General features: G+C 42.1%; 1 protein-coding gene across 1 annotated transcript in view; it reads right to left on the minus strand.

The window, feature by feature from the left end:
• Positions 1 to 530: 530 nt before the first annotated feature.
• LOC147141775 (plexin-A2-like) overlaps positions 531 to 23040 on the minus strand; it is a 120130-nt gene continuing 97620 nt past the window's right edge. The window contains exons 18-32 of the mRNA XM_086040361.1: positions 21976 to 22218; positions 19883 to 20026; positions 18481 to 18715; positions 18004 to 18146; positions 15586 to 15854; positions 13679 to 13745; positions 12207 to 12353; positions 10527 to 10686; positions 9064 to 9167; positions 7484 to 7580; positions 6914 to 7113; positions 5853 to 6022; positions 4587 to 4799; positions 3912 to 4062; positions 531 to 2141 (exon numbers count right to left, since the gene is read on the minus strand). Coding sequence (XP_085896487.1) covers positions 2046 to 2141; positions 3912 to 4062; positions 4587 to 4799; positions 5853 to 6022; positions 6914 to 7113; positions 7484 to 7580; positions 9064 to 9167; positions 10527 to 10686; positions 12207 to 12353; positions 13679 to 13745; positions 15586 to 15854; positions 18004 to 18146; positions 18481 to 18715; positions 19883 to 20026; positions 21976 to 22218 — 2439 coding nt within the window. The 3' untranslated portion in view covers positions 531 to 2045. The remainder of the gene's footprint in view (positions 2142 to 3911; positions 4063 to 4586; positions 4800 to 5852; positions 6023 to 6913; positions 7114 to 7483; positions 7581 to 9063; positions 9168 to 10526; positions 10687 to 12206; positions 12354 to 13678; positions 13746 to 15585; positions 15855 to 18003; positions 18147 to 18480; positions 18716 to 19882; positions 20027 to 21975; positions 22219 to 23040) is intronic.

Consider the following 23040-nt stretch of genomic DNA (forward strand, 5'->3'; position numbering starts at 1 on the left):
ACGACCTGTGAACTGTGAGGCGGACGTGCCAACCACCGTGCTGCCTGCATAGAACATATTCTTGAAAAAAATATTTTTTGGTTGACTTTCTCTTCTTTAATAACACCTTCTCCTACAGTTCAGTTTGTTTTCCACTTAACTTTAATGACTGTGAATTAGTGTTCTACATATCTGTGCATGTCATATTTCATACTGCTTTTTTTCAGTACGATGACATACATCTTAATGCATTTTATGCAGGGACATGGGGTATGATGAATGTGAAAGGTGAGAATATTCTTGAAATGTGCTTTTATGGCTGTGTTCACACTTGGTTCTCTAGGCTGGACCAAAACGGAAAAAGAGGCATGGCACATTTTGCGGGCCGTACAGCAGTGCAGTGATAAGCACCTCTGCCTCGCAGCCCTAAGGTTCTTGGTTTGAATCTCTGCTCTGGCCTTCCTGTGTGTACTTTGCATGCTTGAGTGGCTTTTCTCCTGTTACAAACGTTAACACTGTGCTTCAATACAGAAAAATTAAAAATATATATATTGAATGATTCCATTGAAATGTATTGCACATCAAAGTAAAAAGCAATTGTACCAAAATAAATGTTTCAAAAACAAACAGTTCATAAAGTGTAAATACAAACGAATGGTTTTAACCTAAAAGTTAAATACAAGTGAACTGTACTTAGGCAGTGATTCTTAGGTTCATTGCAGAATTTAAATTGTCCATAAGTGTGATGATGAAGTTGATGTGTGTGATAGGGTAGCGGTTCACACGTCAGGTTTCCGGTTCGGTTCCCACTGATGCCGTCAATGTGAGTGTGAATGCTTGTCCGTCTCTATTTGTGTCCTGTGATTGATGCCGACCAGGATGTAGTCTGCCTGTTGCCTGATGTCAGTTGGGATGCAGTAGGCGCAAGCTCCCCACGACCCTGAACAGCATAGGGGCTATAAAAAATGGATGGATGGTTGTCAACTAATCCCAACCACTTGAGTTTTTCTGCTCCACTTGTTTGTCAGTAACAGCATTACGCTAGCATAAGAAACACGCTATTCAAGCAAACGGATCTGCGCTTGTTTCAATCTCAAGTGAAAATTGCCTCAGTAAACTATTTTTGGGAATAAAATTAGAATCTGCAGCATCACAGCTAGTGGTCAACACATCTGCTTCACAGTCTTGAGATTCAGGGTTTGAATCTTGGCTCCAGTCTTCTTCTCTGCTGGTTAGCATTTTATCCCATTGCTTGCAAAAACATAAGTTAGGTTCATTGAAGACTCTAAATGGTCCATCGTGAATGGTTTGTCTTTATGTGTTCTGTGATTGGCTGGCGACTAGTCCAGGGAGTACCTAGCTTCTCTCGCCCAAAGTCAGCTGGGATAGGCACCAGCTCACCCAACTCACTCATGAAGAAAAGCGTTTTAGAAAATGGTTGGTTCTGAATGGAATCAAATTAAAATCTACGGTTGATAAAATACATAACACGAACCCGCTGTTGGCAAAATACTTAAATGGCAGCATCGCGTCCAGCCTGTGACGCGTAGCGCATGTACCGTTATCACACGACAGCTCGCTGTTATTAGTCAACAACATGAGCGCCTCTATCTGTTGATCTTTCAGAGATGAGTTGTCATTCTTTGCGTGATTCTCTCCGCGACGAAGCATGAGCACGGCTCCCCCCGTTGGGGTGGGTGGGTGTAGCAGGACACTTTTGGACAATGGGTGCATGTTACTAGAGAATGGCGTTGAATACAAACATCATGCTTTGTGATGATCTGCTGTCCGTGTGTCTTTCCTTGGTGTATTCACGTTTTCACGTGTGTGTCATTTGAACTAGGTCCATGAAGTTTACAAGCATTACTGCATACATGAGTCTCTCTCTGGGTGTTTGTGTGCAGGCATACACATGACATGCAGGCACGTTTGAGTGCACTTGCTGTGCGCATGTTACTCCTCCTCTTCCACCTCCTCCTCTCCGCCTCAGCATATGCTTGTATTGTGTTTCTGCGTGTACAGCATGTGTGCGTGAGCGTGCGCGCATATGTATGTTGGCGTGCGTCTCAGCTCTCGGCAGACATGGCTGAGATGATCTGCTCCAATTTATATGCCAACTTCTGCTTCTGGGCCTGCTCGTCCCGCTCTAGCGCCTCCGTGATCTAATGCAAACACACACACGCGCACACACACATTTAGCAAGATCACAAAGTGAAAGCAACAGACTAGCTAAAAATGATGAATTATCATAAAATTACGCCAACATTTCTTTCATCATCACGAACATCCCAAATTGGTGTTATATGCGTATGGCCGTTAGCTGCCGTTGTTATAATTTTTACCACTTTGGCCTCTGTGATGTTTATGCTTTTTAAAAAAAATTAATACACTGAAAATGTCTGCTAACTCTTATCAGGGTGCACACATGCATACAGCCGGTGTCGTGTCCAGCCAATGGCTGTGGGTGGCAACAGGGCACCAACCACCGGCCAATCTGCCCACTCACAAGCTGGCCAGGCCCCCATGGAAACGGACCGTAAATGGTTGTATGAACTGCTAAACCTCAACCTCAGCCGGGGGAAGTGTGTTGTGAGGTGGAGTCTTGCTAATAGCATTGGCACAAAGCACGGCAACGCAGGGATGCGCCACTGGTGCCCCGCGGGCCATACCCTGAATGGCCCGTGGGAAAAAATTGAGAAAAAAAAAGAATTTGACCGTATTTGGACAAACAAGGTTTCCGCCGGACAGCAAAGATATGCAGATTTTTGCTATTTGTGGGATGGCACATATTGTGTCCTTACTTAAAATGGCATTTTTGTAATACTTCTAGTTTGAAGTGCAGCGAGTGCCCCCCCCCCAATAGCGCTGATGATAAAATTGTAGCTCCTACCATCATTTAAGTTTCCCATCCCTGAAGTTGAGTATTATTCATACAGCAGCAATTTCAAATTTTTTACTATTGAGTTCTGTACAGCTTTGAAAATCTTCACATTCTTAGCGATTGGCTCTCTGTCTATTTTTACAAATGACATTTGCGATGGTCGGTCAAGAAAAGAGCCGATCGTCATTATATTGTTTTATTTTAATTGGCGAGACACCATTTGATTTAAAAAAAAAAGATTGACAATAAAGGCAGTTTAGCTTAAAGCTGAGCCAGATTGATTCTGCAGGTTATCCTGATATTATAATTCTATGGGCTTTCTAAAGGCAAATGCTTCGATAACTACATTAACTTTGTGCAAACTACTACTCACAAAAATTTAGGGAAATTGAGCTTTCGGTGAAATTTCACAAAGCACCCACAATTTAATTTGACCATCTCTAAACTTTTAAATACATGTTTGCCTGTTCAATGTTTCAGTGCATTTTACGCAACTTGTTCTTTAATAAGCAGCCAACCAATAAACCTGCAGATAGGCACTTCCATGCCTATATGTGACTCTTCCAGTCTCTCTGTATCTCTGTTGCAAGATGCTGATGACAATTTTTTTTAACACTCTAAACTCATGAGCTACTTCCCTTGGAGAGCATCCTCTTTGAAGCATTTCACTTTTTGTGAGTAGTGTATCTTTTATTTTTTTCTCTTTCTCTTTCGAAACATGATTAGAGGACTTGTGGCTGCATTTTTTTTCTTTTCCTGTATACAAAGGTTTCACCGATATTGTGATAACACAGATAAGGTAACCTTTATTAGTCTGTGTCTGTTAGGCTTCGGCTAGTACCTCAGAAGCATGAATATTCCCAAGATAACGTTGTCACTCCATTCCGTGTCAGTGTTGTTTATACAGAACACGCAGGCAATGTGAAAGGGCCTTTTTCTCTCCAAGGTTGGATTACATGTGTGCTTCAAGGTCAGTGTTGAAAGTTACTTAGATGCCATAATGATGAGTCCATCGTCACATTTTGCGGCTCCACGGCGCACTCGTCCTCACCTCCTGGCTGTATTTGCTGACGTAGCTGTAGATCTCGTGGAGAGCACTGAGCGCATTGAACTCGCTGGAGTGGAGGCGCGCCTGCTCAGCCAGATAGGCATTCATGTCCTGATCGCTGATGGCAGGCAGGCGGTTGATGTCGGCGTAGTACCTGAAAGGGGAGACGCACTCGCCGTGTCAGACATGGCCAACCCTTCCCCTTCAAGTAGTAAGCGGACACAGTGGCTGCTTTACATCGTAGGCGCTAGAGCGGGATAATCGGCAATTCAATCATTGGTGCGCACTGTTTTTTAGACACGGGTTTGTGTAATCGCATTTTTATCCACACTTTTCACATCAGCCAACCATGCCGCCCCTTCTTCATCAGAAACAACAAGGGTGCCAAGAGAAGATGCATATTACATTGCAGTTGCAATACTGAGGGGAAAAAAATCTCAATTAATTACACATCAAGCCAGCAGCAACAGTAACACTGAACATGTTGCCGCATGCATAAAACCAAATGCTATTAATAAGTCACACAATGCTAACATGTTTTGTATTCATTTTTAATTTGACCCTGTTGCGTAAACGATCATCGCGCATGCCACACCCACAAGCCTTTAAACCATCTCTCTGCTTTTTTATTTATAAACTGTTCATCGACATATTTTAGCTACACACAGCAAGTCCTACCTTTCAACCCAGCTTTTGTAGTGCGGGATGTCCTTAGCGTAGAGCAGCTTGGTGGAGGGCGAATCTTTGCCCAGACGGTGTTCGGAGGTGGAGCACGAGTCCATGAAGGTCTGAGCCACCACGGACAGACAGGCGTCCGTGATGCTGCTCTTATGAATGTCAAAGACAAACTGCGGGTTCTTGATCACGTTCACCCAGAAGCGCAAGGGGAGGCTGGGAATAGCAGAGGGAACAAAGATATAGTGTGGAACAATTTCTGTTAAAATGACATTTCATTGCGTACTCCAGCGGTTCAGATAATGGATGGATGGATAGATGGATTGCGTACTCCGACTTCCTCCCACATTCCAAAAACATGCATTGGAGACTTGAAGAATTGTCCACCGGTATTAATGTGAGTCTGAATAATTTTTGACCCGCAATTGAATCAGAGGAAAACGTTATGGAAAATGGATGGATATTTCAAATAATTGTATCAATGGATCGACGTAAAGACTTCATTTTGATTTTCAAAAAATAAAGGCCCATTTATCCTTAAAAAAATTAAGTCTTGAAAAATGCAAAATGCAATAAATAATGCTGGATTTCTTTGGAAAACTGAAACATTTGATGAATTTGCAATTAGAGTTGTGCATTTTGGCATAAATAAATAACATTAACACTCATTTAGTTGAAAGGGGAGTCAAAATGTCATATGAGTATTATAACAACATTCACATTAAAAATGCCAAATATATAATAATGTTCTAATTAGTGAATGAGAAGTTGCTGTTTTGTCCATTTATCCATTTTCTATAGCGTTTGTCCTCATTATAATTGCGCCTGAGCTGGAGCTTATCTCAAGCAGACTCTTGGTGAAAGAATCGAGCTACAACATGGACTGGTCGCCAGTAAATCATCGGCCAAATATAGACACACTTCAAAAGGTAGTTTCAAAGGTAAATTTAAAAAAGCTTAAAAATGGCACTTAGTGAAATAATAGTTGAAGGCCAACAGTGGAAGTTAGTTAAAGCCGAGAACCAAATAGTATTCGTGTGAGTGTGTTTTTAAATTCACACTCTTGACTGGAGAACTTTGTAGCGGTGATTCAAATCTAAATATTTATATCCATTAGAGGCCAGTGTGAGCAGGCAAATGAGGCGTTGGTGTCCTCTTTGCATTTAAGTAAGCCATAGAGCAGCAACAAAGATGTGCTCCTGCTGTTGATACTTTGGTTTTTCTAGTGGACATTTGAAAGGAGGATCACTTGGAAAACACTCCACTCACCAGTTGCTCTTCCAGGTATGGCGGACATCCGTGTCGTAGATGCCGTGTCTGTCGGCCTGCTCGTCCAGAAAGTCAAACATGTATTTGATGGCTAGCGGCAGGGCGGTGCCCCGGCACACGGTGCTAAACAGCGTCTCGAACAGGTCGTCCACAAATTTCTGTAGTGTGCCCTGAAGGTAACGTTAACACAGAATTAGCACGTTTGGATGACTTAATATGGACATGATTCTTTTCTCACTATTTTGAGTTAAAATGTTCTATGGTAATTCTGTTTGCCTGGGACAGCGCTTTAGAATGCAAGACAATCAATCAATCGATCAATCAATCAGATTTATTTATATAGCACCTTTCATACAAAGAAAAATGCAACTCAAAGAGCTGTCCAATAAAAATGTCCAAAACACAACATAAAAGGATGCCGCCCCCCCTCCCAACAAACCCAAAGACATATATCCGCCAGTACATCAGCACTCGCAATACGCACACACCCACACCCACACACTCACAAGCACACAACCGGATGAACTGGGTTTAAAAAAGACATGACAAAGCACAGAGAAACCATATGAGGAAAGGGTACCCAAGGGGGGCTCATTCACGCTGAGGGGAATGACAGCCCACGGGCCACGGGAAGACCCCCGGCCCAGATTAGCCGGGGAGACCCCACACCATGGTGAATGGTATATTGAAGACGCTGTAAATCACTGATTTCTCCACTAGGTAGCGCCACTTCACTCCAATTTTGCTTTCTTATTGTAATGTATGGGGGGGATCGAGAATCCAGATTTTTTTCAAAATTTTAAATTATAATATGGACACGAACTGCTTTAATGAATATAAATGGTTAAAAAATGTAAAAAAGGTAAATGGAGTGCACATACAGCCCTTTATCTGCAACAATGACATAAAATGAAAAACATGGAATACAATGAAACATAAAATAAGTGATAGTGCAGTTAATACAATGAATACAATAAAAAAAAATAAGAATTCATTAAAAAAAATAAATAAATAAAGATAAGTAAATGCATATTGATGAATACATTATTAGTGACACATGCCTTTGTCGCCAAGAGCCTGGTGAGGTAAATCTCCGACACCATTTTGCTGCCTCGCTCGCCCTCCTTTTGGTCTCCGTGCTCGTGGTTCTTGACCAAGTGCCATACTTTGACCCCACTCTCCAGGTCAGGGGTCAGCATGGGCACGCGGGAATGGGGGCTGTCGGGGCTGGTGGGCGTGGAGCGGAAGGGGATATCCACACCTGGAGGGTCAAATGTCGCTTTGATAGACAGTTGGCATTTTGTTCACTAAAGACTATTGTGCCATGCCGTTTGCACCACTTTGAATGATCTCATTCATGTTGTTGTAGTCTCTACATAGTGATGGGATTTATTCATTTGACTTGGTTCACCATGCTTTGTGTTGGACTCTTGCTTTTCACCATTCACAATTTTGAACCATGTAAATGAAAGCTCCCAGTTATTTGCTGAATCATATGGGTTTATCTTCTCAGTTCCATGCAGTTGTTTTAACTGAGAAATTTTGATATACGGCTGCCTGATTAGAAATTATGATGTTGCCGTGAAATGTGACAAATGGCAGTTTATTTGTGTTTCATTGTCAGTATTTACCATATCTGCTGATACTTCTTGGGAAGCTGGCTGAGCATGGGATGTTGAACGACGACATCTGTTTGGGCACCAAAGCCACCACGCAGCGATCTGTCACCTGTAACGTCAAAGGTAGGTAATGTTTGACTTTTTGTGTTGTTGGCAGTTGCGTCACGGTGCTGAAGGATAGCGGGTGTACACAAGGCTACATCCCGTAAAATAGGGGTTGAGCCAAATGAAGTTGACTTTACTGCTGGACTAGTGAGAATTTAAGGCTTAAAGTTGACTAATTGCTGATTAAGTTGTTGGCATCTTGACTTCCAATGGGCCAATTTGCCAGCAGGACCACTTTTATGGCTAAAAACGGGTGGATTAACTCTTATTGCACAAACCCAATATTTATCAGAATGCCATGCTTCAACTAGAACATATTGTTGAAAAAAATATGTTTGGGTCGACTTCCGCTTTAAGTGTTAAGACATTGCTTTTGTGTTGTAGCAAACAACTTCTATGATGTATCAATTTTTTGTTGGCACACATTTATTGTCTTTGTGTCCTGTCCGAGGTGTCTGTGAGACCGAAACATGTGCAGGACTCCCTCTAATTTAATTACAACTACAATTAGTGTAATGGAGAGTTGTATTTTTAATTATTTGTTTCTATGCATGATCATCGAGTATGTGAATCGGTCTGAATCGCAAAATGTTGGGGACCACTGTAATATGCAGAAAAAATATCAATGACATAATCGATTAATCGACTCGACTTTCATCACATCAATTACAAAGTTTTCTTTTTTTTCATTTATCTTCTTAAATAATTGGTCAAGCCTGTTACTAAAAATAAAAACAGCAGTAAAATAAACACAAATGTTTATTTTATTAAATTAATTAATTTGTTATTAAATAAATTGTTTATATTTTACATATTTTACATACACATTTGAATTTGATTTAGTTTACCTTATCTACAAATGAGATGTTCCATTTGTTGGTTTTAAAAATCAAATGTGCCCCTTGACACAAAAGTTTGCCTATCCGTGGTTTAATGATAGTCGGTATGTGCTAAGAAATGCATCAGTAAGTACTATGAAATATACAGTAAGTCTTCCTTCTCAACCGAATGACTGTTTCCACGCCTGGTAGATTAGAAGTGAAAGAGCAAAACTACACTTTTGCCAGATGAAAGGACTTAATTTCTGTTCTAGTCAGACAGTCTTTGTCTTTCTTTTCTTGGCCGTTTGAACTCATGTGACTTCCAGCGTTCCTTCAGCTCCAACTCGTGAGTCAACACCAACATTTGGCCAACAAAGAAACATAAATCCTCATCCAAGGCTGCCGACCTGTGCATGGAAGCTGAAGAATTGACTACACAGTATGCGCACGTGTATAACCCTAAGGAAGAAAATCTCAATGTGCAATGAATAAGACTAAATAATGATTTGTCCTTCATGAACTGTGTGCATTTGCTGAGATTTCCTTGAGCAACAAATTGAAAAGGATTGAAAAAAAAAAATCATCCAGCCGTCAGATAACTAATCAAACAAAAGAAAGCATATAAAGTCTTTAGATTTGTTCCTCTGCTAAGTTCTTTTTGCCTACCTGGTAGTGGAGCAGTGTGTTGAGTCTTTTCCAGTCCCCCTCGATTTTGGTGGTGATGTCTTCATCCTGAAGAACCACGCGAGCCGTCCTGCCCTGACGCCATTCTGCAGTGTGCGGAGAAAAGCACAAAGAAATCGGGTCACATCTGACGGGGGAATTGACCGTGACCGGTGTGATCTCCTGACCACGAATTGACTTGGTCATTGTGGTCCTTGTGAGTCGAGTTAGCATACTGCTTTCTGGATGATACAGTTGGCGTGAAACCCCCTTCGTAGTGTCTTCATTGCTATATTTTTTCTGAAAATGTTAATTGGCGTACGTACTCTCCGTGTGTTTGTGTGCGTGTATGGCCTAGCGAGTGACATCAAGAGCTGGAATCGTGCTAGGTCATTAAACCTCCTGCTGTATTGCAAGTCGACATCGGCGACTTTACTCATCTGCAGTGTCGGTTATAGCTTGGGGTGGATTAATCGCCAATCACGTGTTTTGGCGACAACACGGATGCCTTGCAGAAATCAACAGGTGTTGATTTCAACCGCTGCAAACTGGTAGCGGTGCCGAAACCGTTTTGCAAACGGGCAATATTGAACTGAAAATGAGACTGGCACACTTATTGGTATAATGTCCTCAAATATAAGAAAAAAGTGCTATGTACTCCCATTTGAAAAGTCACCCGCTAATACTACTTTACGAGCAGTCTTAAATTCTTACGCCAGCCATCGATGAATTTACTAAATGCCCTCCTGTAACAGTGAAAAGACAAAATATATTCCAGCGTCTACTCAGACGATGAAGTGAACACAATCGGTCGATGGACAACCTCTTTATTGTAAAAATGAATTGTTAATGTTGCCACAGAGGGCATCCAACTACCGCTTCTCTTAACCTCCAGCCTTAATTCCACAGACGCACTCGCAATCCTCTGCCCCACGGCCTGATGCACTCATCCAATCACAAATCACAGTTGCCTTCTTGGCCTCACAGGCAGTCGGATAATGTAAAGCTCGATTGAAAAACAATACACATAACACACAACTGCAGGGTTGTAGCAAGACATTGTTGCAAAAACATTCCCTCATCCTGTTATTTTTATTATGCGGTGAGTGGCGACCGTGCAGTTGCCTTACCTAAATTGGTGGTAAGAGTTTTACAAGTTCTGACATTCATTCACGATTGCATGAGCAAGTGTCCGAATGTGATTGGATGAATGAGTCAGGGCTAGGGCACGTATACCGAGCACAACGGGAAGAGTGAGTAAACAAGCTTGTGTTTGTAGGTGAGTTCAGCAAGTTGACAACTGAAACCTGCAATATGAAGAACTAAAATGGTTGGCAGTGAATGAGTTAAACACGTCCCAGGTGGATTGGACACAACAACATTATTGCTACTTCTTAGGAATTGATGGAAACAGGATATTAGATGGTTGGGCTAGTGGAGGAATTTCGAGTTTCCGGGATTCTCACCTAGGTCCATGTCGTTAGCTCGCGGTCGCTGGGAGCAGGGCATGTTCTTGTACACGGCGTCGAGGATCTTCTCCTTCACCTGGGTAATGGTGTCGCAGTTGAGCACCTTGACGGCGATCTCCGGGCTGTTCTCATTGTCGGCGTTCACGCAGCTCAGCGTCTGGCCATACGGAGAAAGAGATGGCTGTTACCGGTACTCCCCGGCTAAATCCTTTTCATTAGCCGCTCCTCTCTGGAGTATCCCGGTAGAGGGGATCTCAGGGGCAGAAATGTAATTTCACACCTCCAGGATGTGGCTGTACAGCTTTGGCAGAGGCTTTAAACAAGTAATGAGACACTCTCCGACTGCCTGACACCGTGATCACAGCGGTGTCATCCTGTCGCCAGCGGAAACTTTAAGCCTTGGGGAAAAGTTAGTTATACTGATGGACCGGAGTGGAACAGGCAGCCAACTGACCGCATCAACATTGCTAAAACGTTGCCGAATTACCGAGCAGGCTGCGAGAACCACTTGGGCACTTCTGATGAATTTTTTGGAATGATTTCATCGTCTTTGTGTATCATGATTCACACGAAAGTGTGCAAACCTAGACCTCTGCTTTGTCCCAATTAGTTTAATTCTTTGAGAGAGAGAAAAAAATACGACCCAGACACGACTGTCTGTGTTTTTGGATTCTTGTTTAATGTCAAAGTGCTCGTTAACCTTGGCAGCAAACTCAAATCAAAAGCAGCTGCAGTTTCCATTGTCACTTTTATTTGGCTCGCCTGCTGTTGTTGTACTTCTGCAATTTCTTGTCTGAGATTGCTGCGAGTGTGTCTAAGCTCCATCCAGGGAAGACAAACTTGGAGCAGTTTTATCTTTTCTTACATGAATTGGCCGGACTGTTGTTCACTATCAAAGAGTCTGCATCACTAATGTGGGTGAAAATGCATCATACAATTATGATACAATTATGATACAATCGCTTTCAATTGCAAGAAAGAAATACTTAACGTGTAGAGCAAGATTATAGATTCGTTTCTAAATAAATTACACATTTGAAGATAATTGCTGAACACATGCGCAAAGACTCAGGACAATGGAGTGGATTATGGTCTTCATAAAACGGTGCTTTATAGTCTATTTTTGGCATGGACTAGATGGCAATTTGTTCCATTTTCCTCCTTTTCTCTCTCTCTCTCTCTCTTTGTGAGTGACATGACCAATGGCCTCTTGCGTCATGTGAACAAAAGAAACCCCCCACCCCCGCCCGCTCCCGCCTGTCCTCATCACCGTCTCAAAGATGTTGAAAGGAACAGAGTGGGAAAACGCAAACGATGCTGCGCAATGTTTACGCCAATCGTAGCATCCTTTGAGAATAGTGAACGACGTACAAATATCTTAATGCATGGTCACGCTCTGTTGACACTAGACAAGTTAATGCAAAATCCGTTGTAGCCTTCGGGGATTCAAGATGTTAACACCCATGTCCCATGCATTCCTTGTCACTCACGTGTACAGTATTCCTATCTTGCAGCATCATTTTAACATCATGAGCTGTAAGATGCATTGTCCACTTGACTGATTCATCAGTTAACTTTTCCCACCTGGCGGCTTCACACGAGAAATTGTGTAATATGAGTCAACTCAATCTGTTGCAGTTTTTTTCCCCCAGCTTTTTCCTCGCCTTTGTGACTCACCAGCGTCTTGTATTCCGTCTGCTGTCGGATGAGTTTGTCCTCACTGAGGGAGTAGCGCGCCTCGCCAGTGATGGCGTCGATGGGTCCCTTCTCCATTTGCTGTTTGATGGCACAGAACAGCATGAAGAGGGGCTCGCCGGCACACTCCTTTTTGTTTTGGCCGAGCGCCCACGCCAAGGATTAAAGGGAAAGGTGTGACAGAAGAGGTAGAAAGGAAAGAAAGGAGATGGGGTGAGATGATAAGATTCTCCGAGTCGAGACAGACATCAAACATATTACGTCTGGCGGATTACCGGTAGTTTTCCAGTATCACGCACGGCGATAGTTTTGAGAAAATAAGTTAGTCTGTCTGTTAGGCTGTGATTTTATCGTGCGGTGGGTCGATGGGAAGCCGATGGCTGCTCCAGCTACGTAAGTTACATGGCAACTGAGATTGCCTGCTTGTCACCCAATGTTAGATGATAAATACTGTTAGTTACTACTGTTGTAAACACAATATGTAAACGAGGGCTGGGCGATATGTCGTTATCGTATCCAAATCGAGATACGAACACTAAAGATATGTTAATGAACCGCTTATCTTTACCAGGGTTGTGCGTGGACAAACTGGTACAGAACAACAGAGACATCATGCAGTTAATACACGCATCCAAGCAAACACAACAAAAACTTCTGTTGTAGCATAAAATTGTTATTTATCATTAAAGCACAGTTGCAGGAAATGTATTGTCGACTTTAATGCTGATGGCTGTCAGTTAAGTTCTAATAAAAAATTTTTTTTAAAACTTCTTTTTTTTTTTTTAAATGCTTAGTTTTCCCTCAACCCATAATAATATCGTTGTCAAGATATCTGATAAAAATATTGAGATATGATATTTTGGCCATAATCGCACAGCTGTAATGTATACGACTGGTTGGGTCTACAAACTATCAAGTGTTTGTAAACGCAGAAATTGATTTATTGTGTGTGTTGCGGGCTAGTCACTCATCCCATGTAACGAGTTGTGATTGAATATTCGTCTTATCGATTATAATACACACATATTACATTCAACATTGACATTTCGTGTTTGGCAAGAGTATACGTGCATTCAAATGGAGTCGTACTTTTCAAATTCAAACAGAAAAAGTCCCTGCATGCAGTAAACGTTAATAGCTACAAATATCTAAATACAGCAATGTGGGCCTTCTATCAATCAATTAAAGCCGAGATGTATCAAGAAGAATGATGGGGATGAAATCACTTTTCAAGTTTTACTTTTCCAATCAATGGGCCATCTAGTCACTTATGTTACAATACCTAATCAAATCACTAGGCTTCCATCCTTCAGTCTAGTGGTTGCTATGTTAAACATTAAATATTCAATGACACCTCAAAGATTCAATAATAAACAACAAATCTTTTGGTGCCTGAAGACTTTTGATGATGGAAAAAGTACTGGACTGGACTGACACTACTTCTACTTTCTTACCTTGAGAAATTTGTGAAGCAGGAAGGCAAACCAGTTGGTTAGCATCTTCTCCGCCACTGACTCAGTTCTGCGAAGCAAAAGGTGCGGTGGTCATTTCCAGTGGAGAGCTTTGAGTGCTCTCAGTTAATTTTTTGTAATCATTCGACAAAGAAGAGTCTGACAGTGTTGGAGCCGAAACATGCGCAGCCTGCGGGGTGAATATAATTTCCTGAATCCACTTGCTGGGCCTCAGAAGAGCAAGAGTGCTTTGCTTTTTGTAGGGGTGCAGGTGTGTGTGTGTGCGTGTGTGTGCGTGTGTGCGGGGGCGGGGGGGGGTGCGTGTGTGTGTCAATGACATCGCCTGTAGGAGGGATGGATGGCTGTGCGTTGCCACTGGGCTGTTTGAACATGTGTCCAGATGTCTTTGCGCAATGTTTACTTCTTTTTAATGAGTTTCGCTTCAGATTGACGGAGCCCCCGTGGTGAAGAAACGAGTCATTAAGCATTCAGCAGGCCGGCCATGCCGCTGGGAAAACAATCTGGAGATAGTCAAAGTGGCGGGAGGAAAGGTGACATCGGAAGAAGCGGACGAATATTTCATGAGTGGCACATGGAAGATAAGCGAGACTGACAAGGACTCTGCCGCCGCTGTACTCGCTCTCCCCCATTAGATTGTCATCCCGTTCCAGTCCGCCCTGACTCTTTCCATCACTGGAACCACCGCTGTCTTTCACCTGTCTGCTCAGGCGCCCCGTCTCAGGTTCTCAAATGGTGGTTGCACACTGCTGAAGAGAGGCTGGCATGCCTTAAACTTGACCTAGTTACTCATCCGTCAGAAGCGCGTGGAAGAAGCCTATACTAGAAAGAACAATGCATGATGAATTATCAATGCTAAAAGACAAGTGGCGCTGAAAGAGGTGTGTTTAGAATATGTGGGATTATATTCCAGGATGGCCCTCATTAGAGTACCATACTAATAAGAACCGAGCCTTGCCGCAAATATGTGGTAGACGGTATGAATCTAGCCTATGGTATAAATTTGGACTTTACCGACCAATGCTTGTTGATGACGTCATTGTATCTGCCTCAGTGTGATAACAGCTTCAAATATGTCTGACCACCAGCCCCAAGATTATTATCAAGTGTGCCATATAAAATTACAAACTTTTACTGAAGAAGGATTCTCTGACCAATGCCACACTCCTCACTAATCTGCATGATTCTCAAACATGAACTAACATAATAATATGTGATGATAAACGTGCAGTTGTGATAAGTAGTGAAAGAATGCATATCCATTATCCAGGTTCAACAAAATAGCACCGCTAGCATTATTAAGATAGCATTAGCACTCTACGCAGGTCAACGTAGGCCACAGCTGCTATGTTGGTAGCATGACTTATGTGTAATACAATACAATACAATACAATACAATTGAGAGGTACTATATAATTTTTATTATTTTGCAGTTTTATTTTTTTTGGAATGTCCCATCACAGGTGATAAATGTAACTAATCGAGCATGAATGTTGCTAATTCTGCATCGCTTCCAAATAATCCTAAAGAACTGCCTGAGGCTCTGCTTCTGTTTGCTTGTCAGTTGTTGACAAAAGAGAGATGGGCATTTTTTTTTCGGAGATGAATACTCCCCAAGTTTCAGTAACACCAACATTGAAATTGCTTTTTCTTTTAGCCAATCAGATTTTAGATTCACTGCTGAACGCCTTGTCGCAGGTCTGGTGACGAGAGTTTTCTATTGTGGGCGTTTTGAGCATTCGCAATGAAAAGGGTGTGAGGGCCCACTCGCAATTATTTTGTAACTTTGAAAAGCTTTCACCTTCATGAAGAGTGTCATTTAATAATAACTACAATCTTCTATTTTAAGGCGTGCCATGACATTTTCCCTTAAGTGCAATTCACTGGCTTACCTGCGCAGCAGCAGCTTGGGGTGGTTTTTGCTCTCCAAGTTGCGCTCTATCAGGTCCGAGAGCAGGTGTTTGAGGATGTCGGTGGCGTACTCCAGGCGCCCCTGCAGCGCCGTCATGATGAGCGAGGCCACATAGCCTCGGTCCCGCATGGAGAACGAACGCTGCAGTTCCAGTGTGCGAATGAACGCCAGCAGGAACACTTTGTTGTTCACCAGCTGCGCAAACTGCTTCAAGGCTTTCTCCACGCTCGCTTGTGCACACCCCGGCACCTGCACGCATCATCCCATCGCGCTCTTTAGATGAAATTGCATGATTGTGATACCGAGGGAGCAAAAGCATTTGAGAGCTTTTGATTTATACCAGTGATATACAGCAACTTAAATCTCTCTCAGGGTGGAAACAACAGATTGGATGAGAGTGCAAAAAGGATGGTTTGCTATCAGTTGAGATGAAGGCAATCTTTCAATGTGCATTTGCAATGTGTTTTTATTAAGAATTTAAAGACCTTGTAAAGTGAATTCAGATATGTGTCTCTCAATACATTGTACATGTTTGATAATTGCTGACAACGTGCGAAGACTAACAACTATGTAGTAGGCAATTGTAGAGGTATGGCGTGAAACTGTTTTTCAACATGTTAGTGTCCTGATATTTTGGGGCTTGGATAAAACTGAGTCCGGTGGCCAATAGATTCACATTTAACTCAATATTATATATCAATTTATTGGCCAACAGCTTAATAAATCTGTCCATTAATTCAAAATACTTAACAATTTATACAGCGCATTTCATAACAGATACAGCTGTAACAAAGCACTTTACATAACAATAACAAAAATAGCAGTAATATAAGTGATAATATAAGTGAAAGCAATAAATTAAAACACAAATTACTATATACAGTGGACACCGATAACAGCATAAAACTGGCAGTCTCACATGGGATCAAAAGCTCCGGCCAAAGTATTCTTTTTTCTACGCGGCTCCATCTGCTGGTTCTTAAGGGGACTGTGACACGTGAAATATTTTTTATATACAATATAACAATAATATTTGGTTCTGCACCAAATTGTATGAGGTTCCCCTGTAAAATTTGGGTTAAGGCTTACTTATGTTTTTTTTTAGATTGTTTTGGGTGTAGAAAAAAATGAAAATCAAAACCGAACCTTTTACCTTTTACCGTACAAAATCGGGACACCCCTAACAAAAATCACAGAATTCTTCAAAATTGTAAAATTACTTCTTACTTAAAAGGACAATGTGTAGAAGTCAGTGCCATCTAGTGGTCAATTAATAGAATACAAAGACCTAAGATGAAAGCACGTGCATTTTGAGGCACACACCTCTGAGCGACCACACGTCGCAAGTCTACCAACAGTTTCAACAGTAGATGTGGAAGAAAAATGTCATCACAAACGACTTCTAGTCTTCCCTCAAGTCATGAAGTAAGTGTATTGCATTTGTTACACCTGCAGTAGTCATGATGCTTATAGGAACTACATTCGCTAAGTTTGTCTCCTTCGAGTGTCCGTAGCACAAAGATCGCTGCGAAACATGGCAGCCTCCTGTAGGGGATGCGCGTCATATAAAAATAATTACGTTGATGTGGTACACTAGCATACTTTTTTGCATATTGTTGAAATGAATAGTGGGTTTTTAAAATGAATGATCATTGAAAAATCAAAACATTCTACACATTGTCACTTTAACGTAGGTTCCTTACTGCTTCTATTGAGTGTGTGTGCAAGGTTGCTATATATCTGCATTTTATTTCATGAAACCATGACTGTGCATATTATGTAGGATAAACAGAGACTTCTCTGCCATGTTGTTTGCTTGCTATGGTGTGACAGTTCTTTTATATTTTGCATTCAGATCAATTGCATATTTATTCTTTAAGCGTGCAGTTAATTCAAATCACTTGTGACTGAGTGTCAAGAAATAAGAATACTGCATCCATGTGAAAATGGCAGAAAAAGCTATCAAAATTTCCCCTTGGTGTCTACCCAATAGCCCATTTTCTCTCTTTCATTATAAATTGTACATTTTCATCCTAAATCCTTGTAAATGCTTATGGCTTCAGGCTTGGGGTTCTCCCAAAATACATCAACAGGACTTTACGGGGGGAAACACATCAAATGCTGCCTTAAAATCACTACAAAAAGTATCTTTTTGAGAGATGAGATGGACTGGTGGTGGCAGTGTATGATTTGACGGCACCGCTGAGGTGCAATGTCCACCAATTGCTGCAACATGAAACAAACCCAAGACAAACTGCCAAGCCATAGCTACCGTTTGCCTGCGCCGCTCTGTTTGACAGCCGCGGACAAGAATACTCAAGCTATCGCCTCCATTGTATACCAGAGACTGAAGGTCGAGATGTGAGGGCTTTAAAATGTTACCTTGGATGTACCTCACCTCTAGGTCTCTGAGCACAGGGTGGTCATCAATGCCAGGGAAGAGAACCCTCATCGCATATGTGCGGTAGTCCAGGAAGGGGATGCCTGCCCGGTCCAGATCGCTTGTCAGCTCATTGATGTCCGTCTGCAGCTCTGCGAAGGCTTCGTAAAGCACAGAAATACAGACATTTTTTGGGGAATTTACCTCAATTATTTCAAGACTAGACCATGGACTGATTACCAGTCAATCACAAGCCCCTTTTACACTGCTTGTAAAAGCATATTTGGGAAGCACTGTGACAGAAGACTCCCTAACTTCTACCAACACCCCAGGTTAAACGTAGCTCCTCCTTAATAAAGACTTTACTCTCTCAGTAGAGGTGTATCAAGTCAACATACTTGCTTGGCAAATTACTACTTTTCCATGAGCCAGGGCTTTGGTACCAACTTGTGTCATGCCTTCCCTCATCTCTTTTTCCCCATGTGCATTCCTCACCCTCCTTGCACTCCAGAGCCACTCGAGACTCCAGGTTGTCCATTTGCAGTTGCAGCCGCTTCAGTGTCAGGTCGTTCTCGTGCGACTTCCGCCTGTAGGCGAGCAGGACGATGACGACCACCACCAGTAGCAGCCCTCCCCCGGCAGTGATGCTCATGATGGCGGGCAACGTGAGGAGGCTGTCAGAGCTGATGTGGACTTCACCCGGAGAGATGTGAAGTCCTCCCACTTGAACCTCGAAAAAGACAATGCAGAATAGTGTGATACACCCAAGCAAAAGTCAGTTCAAAACTGCTAACAAAATGTTTAGTTTGGGTTTCCAACCTTCCTGACTAAGGATACGTCAACATGCCGCAAAAGAAGGCACAATCAGGTACCACCGAATTTCGTTTTTCATTTGACTACTTAATATTTATGGCTTGGAGGGTTTTATAAATATTTACTGACTAACACTGCTCATCCCCCTATTCTTCTTCAGTTGGACCTGGGGCCTTAGTAGACAAGGTGGAGGGAATTATGACCAGCAAAAACAATGTCAGGGAAAGCCTACTAGAACATCTGAAATTCATTTGAGTTCATCAGACGCAGTTAATGGTGGCAGGTGTGCGCTGACTTCCACTTAAATGTAATAGGGTTATGTCACATTAATGGTGGAAAGTTTTGAAATGTATTTTGGTGACATGCTTTTGTATCAACAAAAATATGGCACTTAAACAAGAATGTGTAGACCTTTATATCCACTATGTACAAATTTGGGTCATGAAGCAAACACTTTATAGAGATAATACTAGAGCAAAATCTCCAGCTACCGCAAGAAATATTGATTTGAACACAATCTGTTCAATTGTTTGGTAAGTGGCTAGGAACATACTACCATGTTGATTATCATTCATTATCAATAGGCTTCATGCTTCAACGGAGGAATAATGCCAGGGCAATGCAGTTATTTTTTTCAACTTTGCAACCAATTGGTAGTAGAAATGCTTTTCCTCAATGGGGTGGCATGGATTCTTTATTGGCTATCAACTCTTTAAAAATCCCTCCTGAAAGTAAAAATTGAAGATGCTGCGTAGCAGGAGAAATACAAGCCAGCCATGGATTGTTTCTCTTGCCTGTGGCCTTGTAGTCTTTGGAAAACTTTACTCGCTTGAGATTTGTTTTATTGCTGTTGTAGTTTTCAAGCTCTTTTCCCAATTTGTTCAAGGGCGCCTGTCAATAAATCTGCAGGGCAAAGTGCTGTGGCAATTGGCTGGCAAGCGGACCGTAAATGACACACAATGACAAGAGACAAAGCCTTCCGTTGACCCACAAAACACACCAACATGGCAAATGTGCATTGACCCACATCCACTCCATGCGAGTAATCAGACGCAATGGCAGACGGCGACACGTTAAGACTAACCAGGACTTTGTGCTGGCCGGTGAGGTTGGGCGGCTCGCAGAGTAACTGGGTGTCGGACACTGTGAGGGAGCAGGGCGTGTCCCCGATCAGCACCGTGTAGTTCAGCCGGGCGCCGCCCGACACCGATGGCACCAGGTTACGACCCTGCGTCATCGAAAAGAGAGAAAATAAAAACTGCTGAACACTGCCAAGATTTTTCTCACTGTGCAGCAGATATAGCCTAGGGCTGCTAATTTGATTACTGCTGAATTAGCATTAGCATATAAATGATCAACGCAGATAAGAATTTATCCGGGCTAATTCTTTAAAACCTATTTTGCAAAATGAAAGATCCCCTGAATTCAATGTCATTTACGGTGTTCCGATTTCAATTAAATGTTTACAATGCAAATTTCGGCTAATTCTCTTCATAAGCCCTCTTGAAGAATATATCGCCAATTTATACAAGATGTTCACTGATCCTTAAAAAGTCTTACATTTACACATACTGCAATCCTTAAATCCACCCTTCAAAATTGTTTAGTATATGATGAATATGAATTCATGACACTAACAAATAATAAATGCAATGAAAAATGACCATCCGTTGCTGGCCCACGACGCTTTTTGCGAGAGGAGATGTGCGATACAGAGGAAACAGCCAATTATGTTGTGAGCCTGAAACATGGATGCAAAGTGACTTAATGGGATTAGGTTTATTGATCCGTGAAAGGATACTTTGATGGTCCAGGAACATAATGCATCTTTGGGCCTTTACTGTCATCAGTGATGGGAAAACCACTCAATTGATCAATAATCTCGTTTTTTCATACTTTTTGTGAACCAGTGAACAAATGGAGTGGTCAAACCATCCATCCATTATCTATAACGCTTATCCTCACAAGGGTCGCGGGTGTGCTGGAGCTTATCCCAACTGTCTTCTGGCAGTAGGCGGGGGACACCCTGGATTGGTTGCCAGCCAATCACAGGGCACACAGAGACAAACAAACATCCGCACTCACAATCACACCTAGGGGCAATTTAGAGTGTCCAATCAACATACCATGCATGTTTTTGGAATGTGGGAGGAAACCGGAGTACCCGGAGAAAACCCACACAGGCACGGGGAGAACATGTAAACTCCACACAAGGAGGCCAGAGCCGGGATCGAACCCACGACCTCTGAACTGTGAGGCGGACGTGCTAACTAGTCGCCCACCGTGCCGCCCTGGTCAAACCATATTTTATTTTTAATTAAGGATACATTAACTAATCTATCATGGACATAAACAGGTGGTCTAGTTTGTGTCTAGTAAATTTAATAGCATAAAGGTAAAAATTGAAACCATAATGTCAGTTCCTCCAACGCCAAGGACAATTGTGATTATATATTCCCGACTCTGCTGTTACCAAGCAACCTGGAGGTCGCCGGATTGAACAGCACAATGTATAAAGGCAACTATGTCGAAATTGGTTTGTTGATGAAATTGTTTTGGCTGCAGTAGATACAAACAAAGCACAGACCTTACATCTGAAAAGTTGTAAGCGTTTAAACCTTACCCTAAATTTCATCCCTGATCTTTATCAGCAACCCTAATCCTCATTCCAGTGTAAACCCCAAATCCTAATACTTATCCACTAAATGGATTTAAACCCCAAATTGCATCCTAACCACAACTTTCACCCTTACTTAATCATAACCAATTTGCCCCTAAGTAATATATATAATATGAACCCCCACCGACTTTTTCCCCCCTTTTACATTTTTCCCCTCCCCTTATCTCTTCTATCGGACATTCCAACTCCTATTGAATAGGTTTGAATTTGCACAATGTTACCAAGACATTCATTTGTTAGATTTGTATGTTTAATTTTCGTTTCTTTTATCTTCCAAGGGAAACCCTTTTAAAGATATAAAACACATATATATTGAAAGAGACTTATTTTATAAATCAGTGCCTGTGCCTACGCTACGCTTTGGGTAGAGCCTTAATAAATCTATCCACTAACACTACTAAATCTTACACAAATATAACACCAAACCCTGAAGCCTAACCACTAACCCAACCTTCGGTTATGCCGTCATTTATGCCATTTACCAGCTACTAACGCACTTTTAGGATGATGGGAGCGCCCGGTTTCTGCTCCAGGATGCCAGACAGGCTGAGGGGCTCCAGGTAGGGGTTGGGGTAGTAGATAAAGCTGCTGTTGCTGTAGGTGAGGAGCGCTTGGACGTTGTTGAAAACAAATCCAAATTCATCCGCATGCTTGACACTCTCCGCTTGGCCGTCGTCGTGCTCAAATTGCAGTGACGGAGCGAAGCAGCTGATGGTGGTCGTGTTCAGCACTTTACACACCTGCGCATGAGTCAGATCCAAGTCCAAGTTATCATAGGGCACAACAATGTAAACTTGTACAGCAAATCAATTTCTCAACCTTCATTGCACCAAGGCAACCATTTTACACAAAAAGCTCATGGCACGCCACCAAACAAAAATGTTACAAAAAGTATGACTAGTGAAATAATGATGATCTCTTCTCAGGGTTACTGACAAATGTACAATTTACTCAGTGTGAAATATGGGCCAGTTGAATTAAACACAAAGCTGATGTACTTGTAGGAAGGACTTAATCTATTGTATGAATGGCAACATTTGGTTATATTGGATGAATGTACCTTCTGCCATATCATAGATGTTCATTTAATTGTTCTGCCTATTGGTATCTGTTGCTGGCATAGATGAACAAAAATGGGCAACACTACTCAACGTTTTTTTCCCTCCATCTCATTTGCGTCAAAGTGGATGCGTCAGATGCACGTACCTGGCACCTCGCTTGTTGAATGTAATCTGTTCAATCGCCACGTTCGGACAATCTCTTTATCAGACGCGAAACAGCATGCCCATATTTAGAAGTGCTGACGTAACAGCCGACAAGTAAAAAGTGAGACTTTTCCCACTGGTTTACAAAATGTATCTTTCATTACTACAAAAGAAAGCCCAGTCTTTGCTCATTTTAAAAAGGCAAATCAAGAGGAGACAAGATGTATCTTTCAGTGTTAATACAGTAAATGCACTTTATTCATCAAGGCCTGCTCCATTGTCGTCATGCGGCCAAAAGAGCAGTAAATCGCTTGCCAGCCGCTCTCCTATTGGAAACACTTTCTGACGTTACGACGA

The sequence above is a fragment of the Filicampus tigris genome, chromosome 9 (assembly GCF_054856515.1).
Source record: "Filicampus tigris isolate MCC_2025a chromosome 9, RoL_Ftig_1.0, whole genome shotgun sequence".
Classification (NCBI taxonomy): domain Eukaryota; kingdom Metazoa; phylum Chordata; class Actinopteri; order Syngnathiformes; family Syngnathidae; genus Filicampus; species Filicampus tigris.